Below are 26,188 nucleotides of genomic sequence, written 5' to 3'. Positions count from 1 at the left end.
ACTGTTCATTTTCTGGATAAAACATCGCTAACTTAAGATATTTTCAGTTGAAAATCGAACATTTGATCAAAATCAAGTTGGAGGTATAGTTTCTTTTGCTTCTCAGTTTAGCTGGGATATTGCTGAGTGCAGCATCATACAAAACACAGGGTTCGATCCCCGGTCACGTCATACCAAAAGACGTTAAAAGATGGTACATGTTGTTACCCTGTCTGGCGCTCGGATTAAGGGGCTTGTCAGCTGGGAGTGAGTATACTTTGTCTGAGTGGGGTTTTAATGTTAAACTGCGGCATGGTATCTCAGTGAGCTAGCACTATAAATCGGCATGAGTCCGGACTAGTACAAGTAGCCACATACACATACGTCGCTATATAAGTGCAATAATCTTGGACGTAACGTTAAACCTCATTTCACCTCACCTCAAACAAAACAAGATTGTAGTTTGAAACACTCAGATCTTTCATATTTATTTCTCAATCTATAAATCCCAAGAACAACAGTCAGATTCATGTTCCAAAAAGTCATGAAAAATGAAAGAACTTCAAAGTTACCAAGCGAGTTGGGAGTGATGTGCCATGAGCGTTCTTTTGCCTATGTCTCACACGGGTCAGTATGTGAAGCCCTTTTTGGTGTCTCCCCTGTGCCCTGCTTGATATGCTAAAGCCATACTCACTCTTTCACCTGTGCCAGTAATTCAATGACAATAACATATCTAACATCCTCTTTGATATCCACTCTGATATGATTAGGCTAAAAAACAATTATAGTCTTGGTTCTCGCATCATAAAGTTTGCCGCACATTTCATTTTATTTCCATTTAAAAAAAACACTGTATTCCAGTATTTTACTTATCAAGGAATACATTTATAAAGGGAGGCCCTTTCCCAGGTTGATTGTTCACAACTGATTATTGATTAAAGAACTGTTTATTGGTGACATACTAGTACTAGACATACCGCCTGCACTTTATTTTCAAAAAACATTGTCTGAGAACCAATTCTTTTATTTTGTTTAAGCCTATTAAGTTTGCGGAGGACCACAGCTCTGAACATAGGTGACTATCTTGGTCCTTAGCAAATGCTGAGTAGTATGTAATAGAATGGAGATGGAGATGGGTAATTGAAGATGCAATTCAACATATTTCTTCAATGAACTCAATCAAAAAGCAAAAGGTAACTCCATAATTTTCTTGTACATATCCTTTCCCCAGAATTATTCAGAGAAAATATGGTTTTATATGAAAAAACTCAGAAGTCCGATGAGGCAGTGAAATATATTGAGACATATCTGTAGTTTGTAACAAGCGTACCCACCCGACCGAGTACCTAGGCTACCCGTCCCAGCCCTAATTGAGCCATATGGAAAGGCAGGCGTAGACCATTCCATGCTGAGGACATATTCGACATCACTCCTTTTTTTTCCACCTACCCTTAATTAGTGCATATCAGGGTCAGGTCATTTCTGACAATGCAATGTATTTCACAATACATCAGTATTGGGAACACCAACATTGAAATCTTTTGGACATTCACAATTCCCGGAATTGCAGACAGGGTACCAAGTAATGCCAATGTAAAATAATTGTAGTTTTAACAGATGCTGTTAATTATTGCCCCAAAAGGGGATTTCCAAATTAATGGGGTTCCACTTTATGTCAATAAATAAAAACAGATTATGAACTTCAATACCAGCGCATCTACAAAAACTTGCTGAAAAGCTACCAATGTATAAAAGCTGAGATAAGTAACCGTACCCGTAGCACTGTTCACAAAATGTTTACTCGTTTTATATTTTTCCATAAAGATTACTTCTACTGTTTATAATGTTTGAGCGTCCTGGCGGAGGGGTCTGTTGCGTTCATCCAACGCGGCATCCACATATAGGGAATCCAGTCTGACTTGGTGGGGTAGTGCTTCTCAAACACCCTCCTGTAATACAGGGCTTCCTTCGTCCTGGGGGTGTTAAAGGTGTAGAGTGATGCAGACTGTTCCAGCTGGTCATCATTGATCTGAAATAGGGGGAATACATGTAGCGATGGAAGCCCATTTAATTATGTCAAGATATTGTGCTAAAGTTCCAAATAATATGTATTTAAAAGAGGACCATATACGTACTAGTAAGAAAAAGCGCATACCATATTCGACGTAATAAGTGCCCAGGGCGAGCTCAAAATCAGAAATAGGGGGCTCTTATTAGAATTTAATTTTGGTGAAAAAAAACACAGTTGAAAGACTGTAAATTTCGTGGTTTATGCCACAGGAACTCGATGATAGCTTGTATAACATAATATATTCGTATAGAATAAAATCACATCCCTCTATATACATAGAGACTCTCGGTCGGTGCTCTCCCATTAGCATTGCCATTTCGCCCACACAAGTATCAGTAGGAGATCATGTGGGGTGAAGGAAATAGGTGACAGGTGTCTTATAAATCTAGAATATGAGAGATTGTAGCATGTAAAACATGTGACTGAATGCCCTGGATTTGTGAATGAACTCAACGAGAGAAAATAGTCACGTCTTCCAATTAAAATTGATGTTTGTTTAACTGACCAATCAGCTGCGTGAATCACTAATTGCACACTGTGCAAATATCAAAAGATATTACACTGCATACACAGCCCATATGGGTTATAACTTTCAATCTAGCACTATATCTGTCAACAGTCCTGATCATTGAAATATTGACAGCCGTGGAGTACAAATTCTAAATAGATGAAGTTGGAATCCAAGAGTTGCCCCGATTGTAGGTATGTCAGTACAATACCTCAGCTCCAGAGTTTCACTTTAGTTGTGAAGGTCACTTTAGGCATTCCTCCAATATTAAACTGAAATGCTGGGATACAACTGAAATTTGAATTACCGTATACGACATAATAAGCGCGTCGCTCTAATAAGCGCCCACAGCGATATTTGCTGATATATTGGCTAGTGAACAAGCCCAATTTGCATCCCTTCCGATTGATCAATGTACAAAGGACTTATTTGTTCGCGTATAATACGCACTCGTGTGTTATATACACCCTTAATTATGGGCAATTAAATTCTGGAAAAATATTTCTGTCGCATATAAACACTTCAGGCTGTCAGCATAAACCACGAAATTTATCTTTCATCTATGTTTTTTTCACCAAAATAATATTCTAATAAGAGCCCCCTATTTCTAATTTTGAGAGCGCCCCTGGGCGCTTATTATGTCGAATACGGTAAGCCCAACCATCTTCCCCACTGATCAACTGGGCTGGAATTTTGTGGCTCAGTTGTGGAACCACCAGTGGCTATTGTGAGTTATAGCCCTTTCTTTGTCCCTCCTACTGACCATTCACATTCCACCTCTCATATCACTTGCATTTGCTTTAACTAAAATGGCCGCGCTCAGGCAAGATGATCTGACTGATAATGAAGATTTATATTGCAGCAAAACAAGTCTTACATCTCAAAGTGCAATAAATCACTTGAGCAAGACGATAAAGCATGAAAAGATCTGGAAAATATCTGTCGACATCCAGTTTAGGGTACACATGCTTTCAAATCCTGCAATCGACCGAAATCAACATGGCATTTGCCATGTTGTTTACAACCAGAGGTCGATTCCGTTACACAATTTTGATTGGACTATGCGTAGACTCGTTAGTCCAGCCATAATATAACTCAGAAATTCAAGCCTAGTTTGGCAATGGTGAAAACTGGACTTTTCTTGTCAGTTAACCCCCTTGCTTGGGAAGATGAGCCGAAATTAATCCCTTCTCACTCTACAAACTCACCTGTTCATCACAGAAATCTTGGATGACCTCAAAAAGGGATCTCTTGACAGATGACACTCCATCACTGAAGGCTTCCTTGGGCCTCCACAAGATGTCCTTGGGCAGGAGGTTCATCCCATCAAAGGCTGACCGGAGGAGGTACTTCTCAATCCCCTTCTGAGGGACGCGGTCCTCGTTGGGGAGGGACAGGTAGTAGCTGGTGAACTGATGGTCAAGGAAGGGGACCCGGATCTCCAGTCTGCAGGACAAGGCACAAAGGTTATTACAAATGGTACACACACATCTTAAGGTAGTTTCTATATCACACCTGGGCGGTCGGGTAGCCTAGTGGTTAAAGCTTTTGCTCTTTGGGCTGAAGACCCCGTTTTGATTCCAGACATGGGTACAATGTGTGAAGCCCATTTCTGGTGTCCCCTGCCGTGATATCGCTATTGCAAAATGCTGCATAAAACCATCCTCACTCACTCACTTTATCCCACCATCTCATTTTTAGGGAAAACAAATCCGAAAAATACTTTTACAACAAAATTTGTTGTCTGAAGATTCTGGAAAAGGTGTTTGAAACACATCTTGAAGCAATGGCAAAAAGCATATTCTGTCTCTGAAAACTCCCAGCCCCCCAATTAGATAATTTCTGGCCAATTGCGCATGTAATATATAGATCATGTACAATCTCAACACCAATTCCCATTTACAATAATCTTCTCAATATCAACACACCATCTTCTCTTTTGTCTCATTTTCTAACATTACGATCAAGATGTGATCCCAGTTGGTAGGAGACTCCTTGCATACATAGTTACATACTGGTCTATATTTGAGTAACTGATGACGGCTGTTACTCTCAACGATAGAGAGGTCACCTATATGACCAATAGGGGGTGACAGTATGATGAGCCATGGAAGCCACAAGTTTGTTTCTTTGTTTGTTTGTTTGTTGTTTAACGCTACACTCAGCAATATTCCAGCTATATGACGGCCTCCTGTGAAAAATCAAGTCTGGACCAGACAATCCAGTGATTGACATACGATGACATGCATCAACGAGTCTGACCACCCAATCCTGTTAGTGGAATTTACATAATGAGTCCACGTTCTGCAACACATTTCTCTTTTTGAACAACATGGATGAACGGGTGTTCGTACAGTCTTTTAGTTGTTCAACGCTGCACCCAAAAATATTCCAGCTATATGACAGTTGTCGGTAAATAATCAAGCATGGGCCAGACAATCTACTGACTGACATCATGTACAGCAACTGGGATACAATGATGTATCAACAAACTCTGCGAACCTGACGACCTGATCCCGTTAGCCGCTAATTCCATCAAAATCTGCACTCACCCCCAGGCGGCTGTCGTCCTGTCCCCTCTCAACACGTCGTACATGTAGAGGTCCTTCAGCAGTCTCCGACTCTCCTCGTCCCCAGCCTCAGCTGATGGAGCTTTGTGGAAGTAGATGTACCCTTGGGCCAGCTCGTCGGAGCCCTCCCCGGACAGGATGACCACGGTGTCCGTCTTCTCGTTGATGTACTTGCTGACTAGGAACATACCTGGAAGAAGCAAGACAGATTACATCATTTCAGGAATTATGGGATGTCATCATCAATAAAAAATTATTATTGTCCCCTTGTGTGACACATTATTCAACAGCCATGTTGTAACTTGACACAATCACAAAGTTGGTTGGTTGGTTTGTTGTTTAACGCCGCACTCAGCAATATTCCAGCTATATGACGGCGGTCTGTAAATAATCGAGTCTGGACCAGACAATCCAGTGATTGATATCATGAGCATCAATCCACGCAATTGGGATCGATGACATGCATCAACCAAGTCAGCGAGTCTGACCACCCGATCCCGTTCGTCGCCTTTTACGACAAGCATAGTCGCCTTAGTTTTACGGCAAGCATGGGTTGCTGAAGACCTATTCTACCCCGGAATCTTCACGGGTCCAATCACAAATTACAGACATTTCAATACTCTGGGGTGGTGATCTGTTAGGATTGTTAAGGTACAAAATATTATTTCAACATGTTCAAAAAATGCAATTTTACTCCCTGAAAGGAAGAGCCGAACAAACAAGTCTTCTCCAAGTCACATTTTTTCAGTACATCCCTCATATCCAGACCACCATTTTTGTTGTAAAACCAAAGGAGTGAGTGACGATTGGAGCATGTGACTGAGCTACATTACGAGTGAGTGAGTGAGTGAGTATGGTTTTACACTGCTTTTTGCAATATTCAAGCAATATCACGGAGGGGATACCAGAAATGGGCTTCATTCATTGCACCCATGTGGGCAATCCAACCTGGGCCTTCGGCGTGACGAGTGAACGCTTAAACCACTAGGCTACCCCACCGCCCCGTAAAATCTGAGGAAGAATGATTCTTTCAAATATTTTCTGGAACAAATTATTCAGCGTCAGAAATTGGCACTAGTCCAGTAGTCCTTGCCAACCTGCCCAATAGTTAAGGTATCAAAAGGACAAGTAGAAATTTGCCATTTTTGAGAATTTTGCTATATGTTATCATTATTCATCTTCTCGAGGCAAGAGCATTAACTGACTATAAAAGTCCAGTTTCCACCCTTGCTGAAGAAGGTTGGAATTTTCATGGCTTTGATCGTAGAGGCACCAGAACTCGTAATAGCCACTGGTCCCTCCTACTGACCAATCAGATTCCACCTCTCAAATGACTTGCATTTTCTTGAAACAAAATGGTGGGGCCCAGTCAAGACGATCTGATTGGTCAACAGGAGGGACAGAACTCGTAATAGCCACTGGTGGCGCTACTATCGAGCCAGGAAATCCTAGCCTAGTTCGGCAAGGGTTGAAACTGCACTTTGACAATCACAATAACAATGAGGTCAAGTGTCAATGTGAGCAGTATGTTTCTAAATGACTACCGAAGTAGGTGTTATCAAAAGTTATCAAAAATGAGGCGCCAGTCATGAGCGAAGGTCAATGTGATCTCATTCTGAGAAGTATGTCACATATAAAATAAGACAAGTTTAAAAAACTACTTGCCCATGTCTCCAAGTGTAAATATTTTAATTTACTTTACTACAGTCAGTGGTCACACATACCAATTGAGGCCCTGATGGTCGTAATGTCGTATGTTTCGAGATGGCGAATTAGGTCCTCTAAAACATCAATAGCCTCCTCAGGTGTGAATATAATCTCGTGATGCTCTGTGTCCAAATGTTTTGCAACCTGCAAATAAAAAGACAAATATAAAGTTTAAGCCAATGTGATAACATGTTTGCTATTTAGAAACAATTCGAAAACAAGAAGGTGAACCGTATACGCCAGTAGATAAGACATGTGCCTAATGCTCCATGACGAAGATTCATGACTGCCATGATAATTATGTGCACCTTCCTCCATGCCAATATACTGTTAAAAGCGGCGTTAAACCCAACTCACTCACTCACTCACTCCATACCAATAGAGAAGGTCTGTATGGGTAATGTAATGCTTTAAGACTCACCTTCCTGGCTGCCATGATATCTGTACTCCCCTCCATGCCAATAGAGAATGTCTGTATGGGATAATGTAATGCTCCAAGACTAACCTTCCTGGCTGCTATGAGATCTGTACTCCCCGCCATGCCAATAGAGAAGGTCTGTATGGGTAATGTAATGCTCCAAGACTCACCTTCCTGGCCGCCATGATATCTGTACTCCCCCCCCCCCCCCATGCCAATAGAGAAGGTCTGTACGGGTAATGTAATGCTCCAAGACTCACCTTCCTGGCCGCCATGATATCTGTACTCCCCTCCATGCCAATAGAGAAGGTCTGTATGGGGTAGGGCAGTTTCTGTTCTTTGGCATTCTTCACCAATAATGCGGCCACCAGACTCGAGTCGAGACCCCCTAGGAGAAGACACCGTTTTATGTTTACATTGACAACAGCCATTTGATACTGATTTGTACACAATGAAGTGGTTTGGTTTGGTTGTGGTTTAACGCCGCACTCAGCAATATTCCAGCTATGTGATGGCGGTCTGAAAATAATCAAATCTGGACCAGACAATCCAGTGATTGACATCATGAGCATTGATCTAGGCAAATTGGGATACGATGACATGCATCAACCAAGTCAGCCAATCTGACCACCCAATCCTGTTAGTCGCCTCTTACGACAAGCATAGTCACCTCTTACGGCAAGCTTGGGTTGCTGAAGACCTATTCTTCCCCGGATCTTCACGGCAAGCTTGGGTTGCTGAAGACCTATTCTACCCCGGATCTTCACGCGCTCACACAATGAAGTGAGTGAGTCAGCTGGGTTAAAGGTCATCTTGGACAGTATGTTGGATACCAGGCTGTCTGCTCATAGCGTAGGAGGATAACCTCAGCGAGACATCGTGGATCAGTTCACTTTCCAGACAACCTCAGCGAGTCATCATGGATCAGTTCACTTATCAGACAACCTAGGCGAGACATCGAGGATCAGTTCAGTTTCCAAACAACCTCAGCTAGACATCATGGATCAGTTCACTTATCAGACAACCTCAGCAAGACTTCGAGGATCAGTTCACTTATCAGACAACCTCAGCGAGTCATCGAGGATCAGTTCACTTTCCAAACAACCTCAGCTAGACATCATGGATCAGTTCACTTTCCAGACAACCTGAGCGAGACATCGTTGATCAGTTCACTTACCTGACAACAGGCAACCTATTCTTCTGTCTGCCATGAGACGCTTCTGGACGGCCGTCTCAAATAACACCCTGATGTTCTTCTTAACATCATCTCCTGTGATTGAAAAAAGTACAATTGAACACTGGTTTGTCAACCTGTTTGTCCGATCCTGTCTAATTCATTCAATTGTTTTGCTCTTCAGACCTCTGCTAGGATTTGTTTCTGGACATTACAGTCCGTTTGACTCCAAATGAGAACGATGAATTGCAAAATAACTCGAAATCCAGAAAGTGTATGAAACATCAATACGGTACTTGACCATGAATACCCTGTACCCAACAAAATCTGAATTTTGTTTATTTTAAGACCCATGACGGATGAAGTTCTTTAAGAAACTATCCTGTAATTTTGTATAGAAATGTGTACATGACATGTAGGGGGACAAACCATGAAAGGCACAGCGCAAGCACGCATGCACTGCACGTTCCATTGTAGGGGAAATGACAGAGCGTTAGAGGGGCCATCTCATGATAATTTCAGTCGCAATCTGACTCGCTCATGCCATAGATCTCATCGTCGGAACTGCTGGTGCCTGAACCGACTGCCACTATTATAGGTTGGACTGTTGCTGGCCGTAGTCCATCTTGTGACCAATAACATGGCTCTATCTCGTCAACGACTGTGGCCACACAACACCTCCATGTTTCTACTGTTACCCGACCAAGGGATTCCTTTACGAGTTGTTCAACGTCTCGTAATTTGTACGTTGTGTTCGATCGTCCAATGTCACCCTTGACGATGCCCCATACCAACTCGATTGGATTCAGGTCGCAGTGATAAGGTGGCAGTCGTAAGACAGCGTGTCCCTGACCCTTGATGTAACTGTCAACTTTATACACGGGGTCAGGTTTCACAGTTTTGATGATTTCATAGAGCTGTGGTTTCGTTGCTCAAGAAGGAAAGGTAATGTTCCTCCGTTGCAGCCAAGTAACCATGTCTCCTTTATGGTTATTAGAGGTTGGAGTCTTGCTTTCTGGATCCTGCACACTATGATACAGTGCACTGTCCATGACAATGAGAGACTTGGTAGGCAAAGCAGGGACTAATTTATCTTTCACCCACTCCAGAAATACATTGCCGTTCATTTCTGTGTGGTAGTCCCTGTTGTCTTTGGCCTTGGCTCTAAAGACGAGGTCACAGTCTGGGAGAAAACCCTGACTAGCAGAAAAGCATGGAGAACTATGAGTCTTTCACCCTTTCCCATTGGTAACTTTCTACCAGACTCCTTACAGTCACCACTGGGTACCCACTGACTGCTGGCTGTGTGTGACACATTTACCCATGTCTCATCTAAGAAGACGGGCTCATATCCTTCTTCACGTTTCTGCTTGATGGTACGAAGGTAATGATTTCGGAGACGACACAACACAGCCCTATTTTCTCCAGTTATCTTTTTGTTTTTGTAACCAAATGTATGCAGGAGCTGCCATAGTTTGTACTTTCTATCACGTAAATCATGGTCAGTTTCAAGGTGTTTCTTCAAAATTCTTAGGCACAGGTACTTCTTTTCTGAGTGCAGTTTAACAATTGCACGTCTGACTTGATCCCTCTGAAAACTGTCTAATTTATCAACCTTGCGTGGTTTTGAAATGTTCCCTATCTTTGGCCTGACTATTTGTATCTCGTCGACTAACAACATTTTTAAGTTTCTGAGGGGACATACCAAGAGCTTTTGAAGCTCGTTTCAAGAATTTATTAATTGCATAAAAAGGCTTTGCTCTTTCTGCTTCACTTCTAAAGAAATCATACACATTCAACATCAACTGTTTAAAATCTGCTGAGTAGCGCATCTTGTCATTGAATGAACACAGTCACTGTGTAGCACGTGCAGACCGTGCTTGCGCTGTGCCTTCCACGGTTTGTCCCCCTACGTGTCATGTACACATTTCTATACAAAATTACATGATAGTTTTTTAAAGAACTTCATCCGTCATGGGTCTTAAAATAAACAAAATTCAGATTTTGTTGGGTACAGGGTATTCATGGTCAAGTACCGTATTGAGGTTTCATACACTTTTCTGGATTTCGAGTTATTTTGCAATTCATCGTTATCATTTGGAGTCAAACGGACTGTAGATACTTTTTCAGCGACAGCTGCTAAACCAGATATTTTTTTATACTTAAAACTAAGAGTCTGAATATTTTTGTCAGAAAACACCTTACAACAATGTTATCTTTATGGCTGACAACTGCTTTTTTTTCCAACAATCTGATGCTTAATTATTGTTTGCAACAATTTTGGGGGACAAATTATGTTTATGTCCCATATGTTTATTTAAAAGGGAGGGGTCCAAAATATTAATATATCCTCTCAGATAATTTTAGTGCATACAACATACTACATTTGATTTTCCAAAGGGGGTGGGGTCCAGGCACCCTTGTCCCCCCTCTGAATCCACCTATGTCACCTTACCTAGTGAGTCGGTATCTACAGGAGTTTTGTACAGGGGCATGTCGCCAATAGAGTGGAACTGTTTCATCTTCCGGGACGTGGCTCGTCCGTTGTTGTCGAGGTCGAACTGTTCCACTGTACCGGGGGCGACGGGGACGATGTTAGCAGCCTCATCAGTTAGGCTGTGACTCAAACCAAAAAGACCTGGAAGGAAAGAAGGATTGTTTAACAGCCTGCCTGACATTGATCGACTGAAGTGAACAGAACTGCCTCATGGGCATCGGCCATTTTATGCATCTTACCAAGTAGACTAACATCTAGTCTCTGAAATGAACACATCTTACATAAAAAAACAGTTGTTCAGTTATCTTAATAAAAATATAATAAAAAGGAGCCCAGTGACTCTCATTTTCAGATACTGCAGTGATCTAGACTTGCCAAACATTATAGACTTGCATGGGCTGTATTTGATATATATTTGTATCAGGGTCTGTAAGACAGACTACTTACCAAGCAAAAGGCATGTTGAACTTTGTTTCCCAAAGAAATCTCATTGTCGCCGACTTTAAGATAGTGCCCATTCAAACATTTCCTTTCGGTGTAAGAAAATACATTCTGAACTAAACGAATCTTGCTGCACGTGCCTGACATATCTGACGACTATACTGACCTTTAGCCTCAGAGCACACAGCTAGGAAGCCATTGTCTGTGATAAGCTTGAAGCTGGGGCGGACTCCAAACGTGTCCCGACCAATTAAGACCTTCCTGTTAGCCGTGTCGAGAAGACAGAAGGCAAACACACCATCCAAGTGGGAGGGGAAATCAATACCATATTTGTCATACAGATGAATCATTGGCTCTCCATCGCAGTCTGTACTCAGATGGAAGTCATGTTGTTTTGCAACCTGGAAATGTATAGATCAAAATTGTCAGTTTACTTGTTTTTTATGAATGAAAAAAGTAGTCCTGGTGTGACAGAGGTCACAGTTATCCAATCAAAATGAATAAAACAAGGTCAACCTTGTACGACACACGTGTGACATACGGATTTAGTATCTTACCACCCGTATCTTCACCATGTGGTTAATAAATGGTGGTGTTATACAGGGTGGTGTTATACAGGGTGGTGTGATACAGGATGGTGTTACACAGGGTGGTGTTATACAGGATTGTGTTATACAGGGTGGTGTGATACAGGGTGGTGTGATACAGGATGGTGTTACACAGGGTGGTGTTATACAGGGTGGTGTTATACAGGGTGGTGTGATACAGGGTGGTGTGATACAGGGTGGTGTGATACAGGATTGTGTTATACAGGGTGGTGTTATACAGGGTGGTGTGATACAGGGTGGTGTGATACAGGGTGGTGTTATACAGGATTGTGTTATACAGGATTGTGTTATACAGGGTGGTGTGATACAGGGTGGTGTGATACAGGGTGGTGTTACACAGGGTGGTGTGATACAGGGTGGTGTGATACAGGGTGGTGTGATACAGGGTGGTGTTATACAGGATTGTGTTATACAGGATTGTGTTATACAGGGTGGTGTTATACAGGGTGGTGTGATACAGGGTGGTGTTACACAGGGTGGTGTGATACAGGGTGGTGTGATACAGGGTGGTGTGATACAGGATTGTGTTATACAGGGTGGTGTTATACAGGGTGGTGTGATACAGGGTGGTGTTACACAGGGTGGTGTGATACAGGGTGGTGTTACACAGGGTGGTGTGATACAGGGTGGTGTGATACAGGGTGGTGTGATACAGGGTGGTGTTATACAGGATTGTGTTATACAGGGTGGTGTGATACAGGGTGGTGTTACACAGGGTGGTGTTATACAGGGTGGTGTTATACAGGGTGGTGTTACACAGGGTGGTGTTATACAGGGTGGTGTTATACAGGGTGGTGTTATACAGGGTGGTGTTATAATACAGGATGGTGTTATACAGGGTGGTGTTATACAGGGTGGTGTTATACAGGATGGTGTTATAATACAGGATGGAGTTATACAGGGTGGTGTTATACAGGGTGGTGTTATACAGGGTGGTGTCATAATACAGGGTGGTGTTATACAGGATGGTGTTACACAGGATGGTGTTATAAGCATGGGTTGCTGAAGACCCATTCTACCCCGGATCTTCACGGGTCTTATACTGTTCTGGTAGTGGTGAGCATGGTAGATGACCAGGCTGGATTTCAGACTGGCAGTATATGTGGGGACCGTTTCACAAAGCGATCTCAACGTATCTCAAGTGGGGGAGTTACGATCACCTTTAGTATAATTAACGATCCTTTGTGCAACGTAAACAAGTTCTGGTAAACAGTAGCGACTGCAGTCTCCACTAGGGGTGCAGGTGTAGCTACATTAAGCATGAAGCCCAAACTCAGCCTGGTTCCCTGGGTATGCTACCAAGCTGTGTAGGGCTAGCGCAATATATCAAGGTATCCAGGCTAGCCCGATCTTGGTTCACCGACCCCATGACGTTTGATTCTTAATTACAACCATAAATGTGATGGTTTTCGTGCGGTTTGTTTTTTTATGACGTTTACACACCTTCCGATTGACGTACTTCGCAAGAGTTTTTTTCTGATGGATGAGAAAAAGATTTCATTTAAGGTAAAATGACAGGATGACCTACTGATTTATAGTTGTAGATCTCCCCGTTGTATATCAGCCATATGTGAGGATGGGTGTACAGTCTCATTGGCTGCATCCCTCTGACGTCATCAACGATAGCCAATCGGTGGAAGCCGAGACAACAGTTCTGAAAATGGTTGATGTTTTCTATCCTAAAGGCGTCTGGTCCTCTATGAGTGATCTTGTGGACGGCATTACACTGCACGGAGACATCTTCGTCACTACCAAACACGGCCCAAATCCCACACATGGTGCTGGCTGGATAGAAAATGGGAATGTTGATTTAACAAAACACAGTTGTAATAGTTCCACATAATACTTTAGAAATAATTTTGCCTTTAATATGTTCTCTGATCATGACTGATGTCCTGAGAAAAAGGTATCGTTAAAAAAAAAGATTGTTTAATGCAGAAAACGCTGAAAGAAAGCATTGTGAACAAAATGATCTGCTAATAAATCGTAATATTGAATAAAATAACTTGGCTCAGATTTTACCAACAGGAACTATTGGTCAGTAAATAAAAATATATATACCCTATATGTACTTACATATACGGGGTATTTTATTTACTGACCAATAACGAGTTCCTGTGGTTTTACCCCAAATAGCGTTTTGAAAACATAATTCCCAGCACATTCCCATAATATTAAATGTTCGGCCCCCAAAGTTTCAAACATTTTAAGAACTATTAGATAAAAGGAAAGACGAAAGGGACCCATTTCGTGGCTATTAGATTACCCCGAACTCTACCCTTAGCCCTTGGATCCCCTTTACGATCAAGCGCCCCTTTACGATCAACTCAAAGCATGGTTGTGGTCAGGTATCACAGTGGAGAGTTTTGACTGGTGGCGAACGGGATGTCGATGTGGGGAGCTTGGCAGTGTAAGGGGGATAACTCTAAAAGGATGTAAAACGAATATGGCTATATGAGGTGCACGGTAAGAATAGTAGGGAGGTAGACAATGAACTGAAATACATAAATATTAATGTATTTTCTCCTACAGTAGACAATGAACAGAAATATAAATACTAATGCATATTTTTTGTTGATACCAATGCAAATATATTTAAATATTCACATTGCAATAATTAATGTTCGAACATATCGGAGGATGTATCATTTAGTAACATTAATTGCAACATATGTCGAGTCATAAATACCGAATATCAAATACAGTTTCCACTGTGGGAAGACAAAATGTCTCTGAAAATTTGCAAAATCTCATCACACGGCAATAAATCTCATTGTTTTTATACCAGGGGGATTTACCCTCATAGGTAAAACATTCAAGGTTAATCCTTGCATTCACGCTTGTTCCTGTCGGTGACGAGCGCTACAGGAAACGTGACACCTTAAACATTATTGGATTATTGCAAATTGATACTCGAAAAGGCTTATGTCTGAATTGCGGCATGCTCAGCCTGCTCCACAATCGTGTAGACAGTTGGTGAGTAAGGAAATTTTGCTTAACGCTGCATCTTCAATCGTGCAGCTATTCGCGACAATGTAAAAATATAATTGTTATATCTCTATTAAGAATCTTTGAATTTCATTGGATTAACTATTTCACGTGATGAAGAAACAAATTACAAGGTGTCGATCAAATCACGTGATTGACTCGTCACATGATCACAGTTGACCTGCCACGTGATCCATATTGCCTTCGCCTGATAGAAAACAATGTGGAATCTGCACGCTCAGCAGATAAATCTGAAAAGATCTAGACTGAATTGTAATTATAATAAGAAAACAGGTGAAACTGAGCACTTATAAAAATTAATTTTGGAACAACAAAACACATCGATTAGGTGATGGTCAATATGCTTAAACAAAATCCCTCGGGTCCTCTAGGTGGGGTCAATGTGCTTAAACAAGAACCCTCGGGTCCTCTAGGTGAGGTCAATGTGCGCAAACAAGAACTCTCGGACCCAACGCCTTTGGTGGACCAAGACTGAAAATCCCACTCCAAAACTCGAACTTATATATAGTGACCTCTCCAACAGTTGTCATTTGTATTGTGTCGAACTCTGAAACATGTTGAGACTCAAACCTGGATCTTTGCCCTATTCTGCCCCGTTAGACTGGTTGGTTTGATTTGATAGTTCCCCTCTTCATTCTTACTCCTCATCTAAAGTTATCTGTTGCTGGGATATGATCAAATTCGAGTCCACAGGAATATGAATATTTATACTTCTCTTCACTTGATTTGTTTATTTGTCTGTTCAACGCAGCATTCAGCAATTAATACTCCCTTTAATTAATCGAGTCTTTCGATATCATAAGCAAGCCTTCCAAGCCGGATGGGGACACGGGTGGCACTCTCGTCTAAGGCGCCGCATTTCGCTGTGCAGAGTTGCGTCCCTTGGGCACGCCAGAAACCTATGATTGCGGGTTCGAATTCCTGTTCGCCCCGATTATGTTTCAATGTTCGTCAGCAACAAACGCCTGCTCGCGAGATTCACCAAAGTGGTAAACGTCTGTGACGTACATCACTTCAGGCTTTGTCACCCCCACCCCAAGTTTTGTGTGCCACGCATTAATAAACATTACCACAACTCTATGTGTGACTTGTTTCAACAATAAAAAAACAAATGTCGTCTCGCAAACAGCTGCGTGCATTAATTTAGCCATTGGTATTCAAATAATCACAAATGTACTTGCGACCTGTTAATATACATGCATGAACGGTGAAACGTGAGCAGGACTCCAACATCAGCTGTAGAACAATTTTGACATTGGAGGTGAGGTGAAATGGGGTTTAACGTCGCGTCCAAGATTATTACACTTATATAGCGACGTGCATGTACGTGTATGTGTGTGTGTGCCTGCTTGTACTAGTCCGGACTGATGCCGATTTATAGTGCTAACACACTGAGATACCATGCCACAGTTTAACATGAGTACCCCACTCAGACACAGTATACTGACTCCGAGCCGACCAGTCCTTGTTTTAGCCCCTTAATGCCGAGCGCCAGACAGGGTAACAACAAGTACCATATTTTAACGTCTTTTGGTATGACGCGGTCGGGGATCGAACCCACGACCTTTCGCTCTCCGGGCGGACGCTCTACCCCTAGACCACGGAGGCGGTCTTTTGACATTGGAGATATATTGATGCCATTCGCTTGGGCCGGTGTCTCTTCACAATGAGGGGGCACGGGTGGCCCAGTCGTCTAAGGCGCCGCGATTCGTTGAGCAGAGTTGCGTCCCTTGGGCATGCCAGAAACCTATGATTGTGGGTTCGAATCCCGGTTCGCCCCGATTATGTTTCTAAGTTTGTCAGCATCATTCCCATGCTCGTGGGTTTCACCGAAGTGGTAAAGGTCTGAGACCTGCATCACTTCGGACTTTCCTCCCACATTAAGCTGACACGCCGTGATATAATTGGAGATCGATACTGTTAAAAGCGGCGTTAAACCCAACTCACTCACTCACTCACTCACTCTATGGGTTATTTGTAAGTAATAACTCAGCATTATCATTTCTGTATACACGTAGGTTTGTTTGCCTTATTTGTTTGTGTTCTGTTGAAATAAATATGTGAATATCTCATGCAATATTAAACAATTCAGGACTTAAAAAAGACTCAATATTAATAATGTTTATTCGATTTTTTGATAAACTGCAGGAAAGATATATTTTCTAGAAGTGTATCAGTAATTTAAAGACACCAACGTGAAAACGCTTGACACAGGCTATTTTCAAAGCGATGAGTGTACGCGACCGCGCTGTTTGGAGGTGCGTTATATCGAGGTTTCTTCGTCTGTTCCTCATACAACATGGCGGCAGCCATAGTTCTGAACAGCTGAACGATCTACCACGCTACCGGTGCATGCACATTGCAGCCGGTATGTGAGCGGCCCAATTTAAGGTTGTCATGACACCCCAAACACCGGTACAGATTTACACGTATAGTATAAAGTATAGTATAGTATAGTACACATTCGGTCTGATCAAGACCATGCGTGTGCCGGTGTCTGGAGCCGGCAAGGATAAGGACTCGCGTCCACACGAGGAAATTACAGATCTATTTTGCTCATAGTTCGAGCTTCGTACAGTTCTTTAATACCGTTACAACGCCATTAAAATGCGTGTTCAGCTATTTCTATGCTGAATGATTTAACAACGTTTGAAATGTTTTTGTTACAGTGTGACAGAACAGAAATGTATGGAAACGTGTTTTCTTACCTTATATCTTCGAGTAGGGCTAATGATCTGAATGAGACAAAATAGTCCGCTTCTAAAATCTATAGAGCGCGTGGACACTAGGACGGGTTCTCTCACAAGCTGTGACACGTGAAAACTGGATTATTTCCCGTATCCTACATATATATGCACACACACACTGGGTGATGCAATCAAGCTGACGCAATATGTCGGGTCAAAGGTCGTCATTCGGCGCAGTGAAAGCCCAAAAATGTGTCCACTGGGTAAACCGGTTTTATGTTTCAATGGGTAATATAGGTGTATTGTGATGTATTGTGAATCGGCGATCGCCACAGCTGGACGAATAGATTTGTGGGCGGGTTTCATTTGTTATTACCAATACAATGGCAGACTCGAGGCAGAATAACGACAAGGCCTGACGATTTTCACGGTCATACTAAATAACGCCCGTGGGCGTCCGGGAGCGTCCGGGCAATGCCAGGGAGCGTCCGGGAGAATGATACTAAAAAATAAAGTGTATTCTCTATAATTGTGTTCTTGTATTAATTATACTAAATAACATACAGCTGGAAAAAACATTACAGACACCCCTATTCTTTTTAAATGGTGAATCTGCAAAGCAAATACGATTTGATGTTATTCGAACTGACGAGGTATTCGTAACGTGGGCTTTGAAGGATACAATCTAAATTTGCTTATGGAACAAAAATATAATGTTCTTTTATGGTGTCATATTCTGTATACTATTCCATAACTAATACCGAAAGACAGACGTTTTCAATGGTTCATGCGTGGCCCCAGATGTTCACTGAGTGTAAAACGTCCGGTACTATAGTGTCCGGGCAACGTCGGAGAGCATCTGATGGGAGCGACCGGGAGAATGATACTAAATAATAGAGTGTATTCTCTATAATTGTGTTCTTGTATTAATTATACTAAATAACATACAGCTGGAAAAACATTACATACACCCCTATTCTTTTTAAATGGTGAATCTGCAAAGCAAATACGATTTGAAGTTATTCTGACTGATATAGAAGATTTAACGTGCGCTTTCCGACTGCAGCGTATTTCGCACACGGGCCTGACCGGACCATTTAGTGTATTCCGAGAAGGGTGAAAGTGGTGTGTGCAACCCAAGAGGGGGTTTTTAGGGGCTGCTTATATTGATTTTTTGAAATTTTTAAATTTGGAATAAATGCCGAGGTGGGTGGAGGAGGGAACTAATGGAGCCGGGTGAGGTGGGTGTTTGTATGTTTATTGGATTTTGGATTGGTAGATTAATTAGATTTTAGATGCGCTTAATTAGGTCTGTTTTGATTAGGAATACGCCTAGGGCCTTGAAGTTTTCTAGTTTATTTTGAGGGTTTAGTATTTCATCTAGAGTAGGAACCTTATTTAGATTGAGGTTGGTTTGTAGTGTGGTTCTGTGTGTTTGGTAGTGGGTGCAGTGGATGAGTGCGTGTTCTGTGGTTTCGGGTTGTTTGCAGTGGGGGCAGTTGCCTGTGGTGTGTCATTTAAGTTGTTTTAGGTGGTTATTTAGGTTCGTGTGTCCTGTTTGGAGTTTTGTAATTAATCTGTCAATTTTTTTAGAGGGGTGTAGGATTTTAGGTTTGGCTAGTGGTTTTCTGAGCACTTTTTTGATTTGGCTATTTGAGTTTTGATATTGATTATGCCATTTTTTGGTTATTTTTTGTTTGTTTACACTTTTAATTTCTGATTTTGAGATGGGTAGGTTTAGGCTTATTTCTGGTATTTTGAGAGATAATTTAGCTGCTTTATCGGCGCTTTCGTTGCCGTAAATTCCTACGTGGGCGGGGATCCACAAGAAGGTTATTTGTTTGCCTGCTTTTGTTAGGTCGTTGGAGCTTTTAAGTATTTGGTTATTAATTTAGGTCGTTTTTGGTATTTTTGTTTTGGAGGGCTTGTAGTCCACTAAGGGAGTCGGTGAGAATTAGGATTTTTTTGTTGTTTTTAGATTGTTGGTTATGCAGGGCTGAGGCCATGCTTATAAGTTCGGCCGTGAATATAGATTGGTTGTTAGGGAGTCGGTAAGATTGTGTGGATATAACTGGTTGTGTGGTATGGACTCCGAAGCCTGTGTGGTTGGAGATCGGGTCTGAAGATCCGTCAGTGTATATGTGACACCAATTTGGCCAATTTTCGTGAATGTATGCAAGTGTGGTGGTTTTAGCTATGTTTGGGTCGGTTTGTTTATTTATTTGGTTAGCTAGCGTTGTGTCTATTTTGGGTATTTTGAGTTTAGGGGTGAAGATATTTGATTTTTTTGCAGTTTTGTTTAAGATTTTGAGTTTGGTGTTCATTGAGGTAGTTAGTTATTCTTTGGGATATTGGGGTGAGTAAGGGGTGTTTGCGAGCTAGAGCTTGGTTTCTTGGGCTAATGTTTTGGTTAAATAGGTTTTGGATGAGAGGGTTTGTTTGGGACGCGGCCCAGAAATTAAGGCTTAGATGTTCCCTGCGTAGATTTAGTGGCATTTCTCCTGTAAGGGCCTGAAGAGAGGTGTAGGAGGTGCCATGTTGGGTGCGTGTAATTAGTTTAAGGGCTTGGTATTGTATTGAGTCAAGTTTTTTTAGATAGAGAGTTGTTTAGGGTATTGTATATGGCGCAGCCGTAGTCTAGTTTTGATCTAATTAGTGTTGTATATAGTGAGAGGAGGGTATCTTTGGAGGCTCCCCAGTTAGAGCCGGTGAGACATCTTAATGTGTTAAGGTCTTTGCTGCATCTAGTTTTTAGGTTTTGGACGTGAGCCTCCCAGGTGAGGTGTTGATCGAAAATAAGTCCTAAGAATTTGGTTTGTTTTTGGAATTTGATTGTTTGGTTGTTTAGCTGGAGGATTGGGTAGGCAGGTTTCTTGTTTTTATGTTTGAATGCTACTCCTGTTGTTTTATCTGAGTTAAGGGAGAAGCCCCATTTGTCTGCCCATTGTTGTATTTTATTTAGAGATTTTTGGATTAAGTTTTCTGCCATTTTAATGCTTTTAGTGCGGATCCATAGGGCACCGTCATCCGCGAATTTTGAAGTGTTTAGTTTAGGGGATAAGCCCTCGAATAGATCATTTATCATTATATTGAAGAGGGTTGGGCTGAGGATGCTGCCCTTGGGAGTGCCATTTTCTAGGGGACACTGGTCCGATAGCGTATGGTCTATACCCACGGTAATTTTGCGATTGTTTAGGAAATCTTGGATGAAGTTTATTATTTGGCCTTTCAGTCCTATTTTTTTTAGTTTTTGTATTAGCCCGTGGTGCCATACCATATCGAAAGCTTTAGAGAAGTCGAGGAATATGCCTATGGTGTATTGCTTGTTTAGCTGTCCTGTTTTTATATCCTGTTCTAGTCGGGCAAGGTTATCGAGAGTTGATCGGCCAGGACTGAAGCCGCTTTGGTCGGGGTTTATGATGTTGTTTTGGTCTAGGTAGTGCTGTAGCCTATTTTTAGTCATAAGTTCCATTATTTTGCAGAGATTTGAGGTTAGGGAGATGGGCCTATAGGAGTTTGCCTGATCTGCTGGTTTATTTGGTTTAGGTATTGGGATTACTAGAGCTTCCTTCCATGAGGATGGGTCCTGTCCGTTTAGGTAGACTAGGTTGTATAGTTTAAGTAAAGTTTGGAGTAGTTTGGTAGGTAAGTGTTTGATTATTTGGTAAGAGGTGAGGTCTAGGCCAGGGGCTGTTCCATTTTTTTCTATTGTTTAGTACGTGATTTAGTTCTTCTACTGTGTAAGGTTGATTTATTTCTAGGTTGTCTTGTCTGTTTTCTTTGGAGAATTTGGTTTCTTTATTTAGTTTATCTTGGCATTTCTTACTGAAGTTACTGTTGCTACTAACTTTAGAGAAGTGTTTGGCTAGGTTGTTGGCCTTTTGGGTGGGGTTAGTTGAGTTGTTTATATTGGGGCTTTTTTGTGCCGTTTGATGCCTCGGATGGCGTGAATTTTGCGCCACACCTTCCTAGCGTCGGTGTGGTGGTTTAGCTCCTCACAGAATTTTTTCGAACTGACGAAGTATTTGTAACTTGGGTCATCTCCATGTTTCTCTAGGAATTGTTGTAATAACATTAAGCGGGTCAATTCTCACATCTCATGTCATCTCTACGTTTCTCTAGGAACTGTTATTATAACATTAAGAGGGTCGATTCTCACATCTCAACTCAGTCAGAAACACGTACAACATAATTAGTTCTATTCTAAACTTACTGTCGGCTTGGACACTCGCCCCGTGCAGACGTGTCCTTCCAAGCTCGCTACCCACGCTCAACTCTGTCGCTACCGAGGGAGCTAGTTGCCATCCTGGAGCCCTTGCTGGCTTTCAGGGTTGGGGACTACTCCCTCAGGACTTCCTACAAGTCCAACTCCTCCACCCTCTCCATCTCCTTTGACTTAGGTCAAAGGAAAAGGCCTCTGGTCAAAGCTCCGACCAAGACCAAGCCTAAGGAGAAAACCACCCCGGCCCCTATCCCTGCTGCACCACGCCCGGTACAGAAGTCCAGGCCGCCCAAAGTGAAGAAGGCTCCACCAGTCGCCGCCATGGAGATCCAGGAGAGCCTACCCACCACCCCTCCGCCCCCAACAGCAGCATTGGAACTCGCTCCCCTCGAATCCAGAGGGGAGGCCCCTCCCTCAACACCAGCCAAGTCCAAACCGACCCGGTTCCGGAACCAGTTGTTGAGGAAGACGTCCGTGTCGACCTTGCCCAGAAGGCCAGCCTCATCCTGGAGCAGCACAAGGTCCACCCTAACCCCTGCTACCAGCATGAGAGCGGCAAGGTATACCCCAGCAACCGCCCACGCCCACCCATGGTGCTGGTGCAGTACTGGGGAGAAGAGAGATTTGAACATGAAATCCACAGCTACCAGGATATCTCGGATTTCCTGGTCGACTGCGATCTTCAAGTCAGCCCCCTCTTCATCACCAACGCCGCCGCCCGCCTCACCACCGCTCTGTTCCAAGCTCTCTCTCCAGGGGAGCTTGACCTAGCCAGGAGGCTCCTGGCTGGGGAGAAACAGTAAGCTCCAGCTTCCACCACCACCCTTGCTCGCCAGCCGATGCCATGCCTTCCCGGGCCTGACCCCCTTACCCACCCCCCCCTCCCCACCCCCACCCAAGCCCAACTTTTCCATATTATTATTATTCTCTTATCACCCCCTCCCTCCCAGCCCAAACCCACCCCCCTAGATTATCATGTTAGGTTTACCTAATTTACATTTTTTTGGGTCGCACTTCTTTATTTATTCATTACGCTTTTTCCCCCCAATAGTATAAGTGCTTCCCCGTGTGCGAGATACGCTAAAGTGTAATTTATTACACGCGGAAAGCGCACGTTAAATCTCCGAATGAACGAACTTACTGTAGCATTACAATCTGAGGGATTTCGTAGAAACCGAAAACCTCGACAATGGGATTGTTTCGTTGTGGAAGAGAAATCCACCCGGACAATCAGCAACCCTTGCCGGGTGTGCAACCGTGGTTGTCGTAAGGGCGTGTTTTGCTGAATCTCGCAGGACATCCTCGCCAAGCCCATTAAAATACTTTGGAGTTGTACCACAACACCCCCTGCATCGGAACTCGACAGGATTTGGTTACCTAACCACTTTGTCCTACTTAGTGAGCAATTCAACAAAATTATTTATAGATGCGTTCTTAAATGCAATAAATGTTGTATAACGTCGGTTATAACAGGTAACAATATAACATTAACACTTAAGAGCTATTATTCCAACAAGACCAATAAATAAATAGATAGTCATTTTTAAAAAACTTCAACAGGCGATGAATACTTTACACATTGCCCTTGAAGAGATGACATGTGCATAACTGTAACATTCCAATGAGATCATATTATATGTCATTCTGTTATATTCCTTATCTTTTCCTGATAGTTTTATATTTCAATTATGTCCCAGATCAGTAACTGCCTCTTAGATCAAGGCGACGGTAGCAGTGGTGAAAGAAAACTCGATGCGACAGAGACCAGGGATACTGTCATCACCATCTCGCCTACACCATCAGTGAGGCCTCCTAAGACTGTAAGTGCTGATTCTGATGTTAATTTAAACTGTAACATTTGAGATCAGAGGTGAGATATGGTTAGTTATTTTTCGACCAAAATATTGAATGGTCATTATCTCTTTGCAGATGAAGCGTAAAGAACATTTCCAAAAGAAGAAGCGTCGTCATGACGACAAGACACAAACCGCCTCAACACCTGAGAAAAACGTATGTCACTCATAGACCTGTATTAGCTGTATGTCCAGTGAAACCATATATTTATGCTATATACTAATTCCTACATATCGGATACGTCTTGTAAGTTTTATCAATATACTGTTTGTTAGCAGATGAAACCAGAAACGTCTTCTCCGGTATTCAGCGAAACCCCGATTGACATGGATATCAGCCAAATAAAGGTACCATGATCTTACAAATTATTATGTCAAAATGTTGATTAGATAATGAAGAGTACGCCAGCTATTGTCTTAATATGAATTAAGTTGCCTCATAGCCGTGTATAGACAAACCATCGAATGACAAGATTATTCACTTTACAGGACGTGAACTGTTCCCGTGCTGCCGCTCCTGCAGATGAAACGATGGACCTTGATCTGACGTCACTCGACGTAAGCATCTCTTTCATCCAGTTTCGATATTTTATAAAAAAGTGACGAGTTCTCTCTCTATATATAGAGAGAATTCGTCTCTTTTTGCTTTTCAATACGAGTCTACGATAATGTCTTAGACGAGGTTCATATTTCACGTTCATATTAACACTTGTGACGACTTTATTTATAATATAACTTTTCTATTTAAATTTAATTCGCACCCGTGAAGATCCGGGTTAGAATAGGCCTTCAGCAACCCATGCTTGCCGTAAAAGGCGACTATGCTTGTCGTAAGATGCGACTAACGGGATCGGGTGGCCAATTTCGCTGACTTGGTTTAAGTATGTCATCGATCCCAATTGCATTGATCGATGCTCATGATATCAATCACTGGATTGTCTGGTCATACGTACGTGTGGCTTATGTCAGGGATATCTCTCTCATGTATATGATGTGATTGTTTCAGCATACAGCCAACGATACATCAGTCGAGATAATAGCACCTCCTGTGTCCACCATGGAGGATTCATCTCTCACTCCAAGTAATGATGAGCTGACAGGGATGTGAAATCTCCGCGGAAACGCGGAAAATCGTGTTTTTTAAAACAGTAGTTCTCGGAAAAAATCATCTTCCGCGGAAAAAATTATTAAAAATTTAAAAAAAAACACTCCGAAAAATATGATCGATAACCGGACAATTGGCGCGGATTGTCCTGTTTTCGATCGGAGCTTTCATAGCATAGGTTTTCGGACATCATACGTTTTCTGTCACGAATACTTGCACTATAACGTGGGGCATGGCGTCACACAGAAATTGTAAATACTCAGAGTCAGCTGATGGCTTGTTTTTAAGATAAAGTTGTCTTTTAGCCTGTAAGTGAATGAGATGTTTTACAGTTGTTCATGTGATAAGCGAGAAATTTATGAATGTTTCTTCAGCGTCCAAAACCCCATGTCATGGGGATATATATTGTATTAATGTCTTATGTTGCTGCTGTCCCTACAGGATTCATCACCAAGTGTCCGTGGTTCCCTATTCAACAGTGGAAGGTTCATGGACCGGAGTTGTTTCAGACAATCAATGCGAAAGACATTCAGTCAGAGATTCCTGTAGGAATAAAAGAAAACGAAACATATATCTATGACAACTCTCAGAATATATCCCGCAGATGGATGTCCCGTCGAAGTAAATTTGTAGATGATTGTGGTGTGTGGGGAAAGGGGTCGACAAAGAAACATTTTTATCATTTTGTCAATGGCAAATTTACATACTTAGAGCAAAAGGAAGGACTGTATTGTGTAATGAAAAAAAGTATGAGAGTACCGATGGCAATTCAGCCGCCAAATAGCGAAGCCCTAATTGTTAAACGCTATTATAACACGATGAAACGATGTGCGGACTATCATAAGCGGGTGACTTGGATTGAGCAGTTCCCCACCGGCCACACTCCTGTTCATCCACAAGTAGCTATTGTCGAATACACTGGCAAGTTTCCCGAGGTAGGCCTATTTCTTGTGTGTAAAGGTTGCAAATCTCTGTCATAATATCAAGAATGAAATATAAATATTCTAAATAGCAGTCTTCCAGTCAATAACTGCTCAAAGGCGCTTCTGTTTCCCCCCGATCAAACGATCTGTATGCGTTCATTGTCGTCATTCTGAACTCCCTGGGAATTATAGAATCCAAGCTGTATACTCATCGGCTGAGAGTTAATACTACAGGTTCACTCAAATCGTTTTATTTCAATTTTACAGTCCTGTGCCATTCACGGAAATTCAAAAAAAGTCTACCGCCGAGTTTGTGAGGACGCCCGACACTGTCATCGAGCAGATAAGAGAAGAGATGAAGACACAGCCTGCACGAGATGTGTACAATAAGCACCTGCAGCAGGGAGAACAATTAG

At 42.3% G+C, this 26,188-nt stretch overlaps 1 protein-coding gene and 1 long non-coding RNA gene across 2 annotated transcripts; one reads left to right on the top strand and one right to left on the bottom strand.

Moving 5' to 3' along the window:
* Positions 1-441: 441 nt before the first annotated feature.
* On the bottom strand, positions 442-17,860 carry LOC124114696 (asparagine synthetase [glutamine-hydrolyzing]-like). The gene is made up of 10 exons (XM_046475394.2): positions 17,691-17,860; positions 13,502-13,758; positions 11,532-11,766; positions 10,883-11,065; positions 8,431-8,523; positions 7,514-7,641; positions 6,853-6,979; positions 5,111-5,318; positions 3,767-4,004; positions 442-2,008 (listed from the first exon to the last, which is right to left on the bottom strand). The coding sequence occupies exons 2-10, from the start codon at positions 13,748-13,750 to the stop codon at positions 1,811-1,813; spliced, it is 1,659 nt and encodes a 552-aa protein (XP_046331350.1). The 5' UTR covers positions 13,751-13,758; positions 17,691-17,860; the 3' UTR covers positions 442-1,810.
* Positions 17,861-24,023: 6,163 nt separating this feature from the next.
* LOC125377815 lies at positions 24,024-24,950 on the top strand. Its single transcript, XR_007219836.1, has 3 exons — positions 24,024-24,092; positions 24,234-24,302; positions 24,751-24,950. It is a non-coding gene; the product is annotated as an uncharacterized LOC125377815 (long non-coding RNA).
* The last annotated feature ends 1,238 nt before the right edge of the window (positions 24,951-26,188 follow it).

The sequence above is a fragment of the Haliotis rufescens genome, unplaced genomic scaffold (genome assembly GCF_023055435.1).
Source record: "Haliotis rufescens isolate VD_foot unplaced genomic scaffold, xgHalRufe1.0.p SCAF_10, whole genome shotgun sequence".
In the NCBI taxonomy this organism is placed as follows: domain Eukaryota; kingdom Metazoa; phylum Mollusca; class Gastropoda; order Lepetellida; family Haliotidae; genus Haliotis; species Haliotis rufescens.
Note: the sequence above shows the minus strand (reverse complement) of the source record. Positions and strands in the feature narration are given on the sequence as shown.

Bases quoted from the DNA above. Each gene is read 5' to 3' on its own strand.
- LOC124114696 (XM_046475394.2), bottom strand. From the start codon at position 13,750: ATGTGTGGGATTTGGGCCGTGTTTGGTAGTGACGAAGATGTCTCCGTG. The intron at 5,319-6,852 runs GTATGTGTGACC...TGCTTCTTCCAG, and splicing joins GACCATCAGGGCCTCAATTG to GTATGTTCCTAGTCAGCAAG. The intron at 2,009-3,766 runs GTGAGTTTGTAG...CCCCTATTTCAG, and splicing joins AAGATTTCTGTGATGAACAG to ATCAATGATGACCAGCTGGA.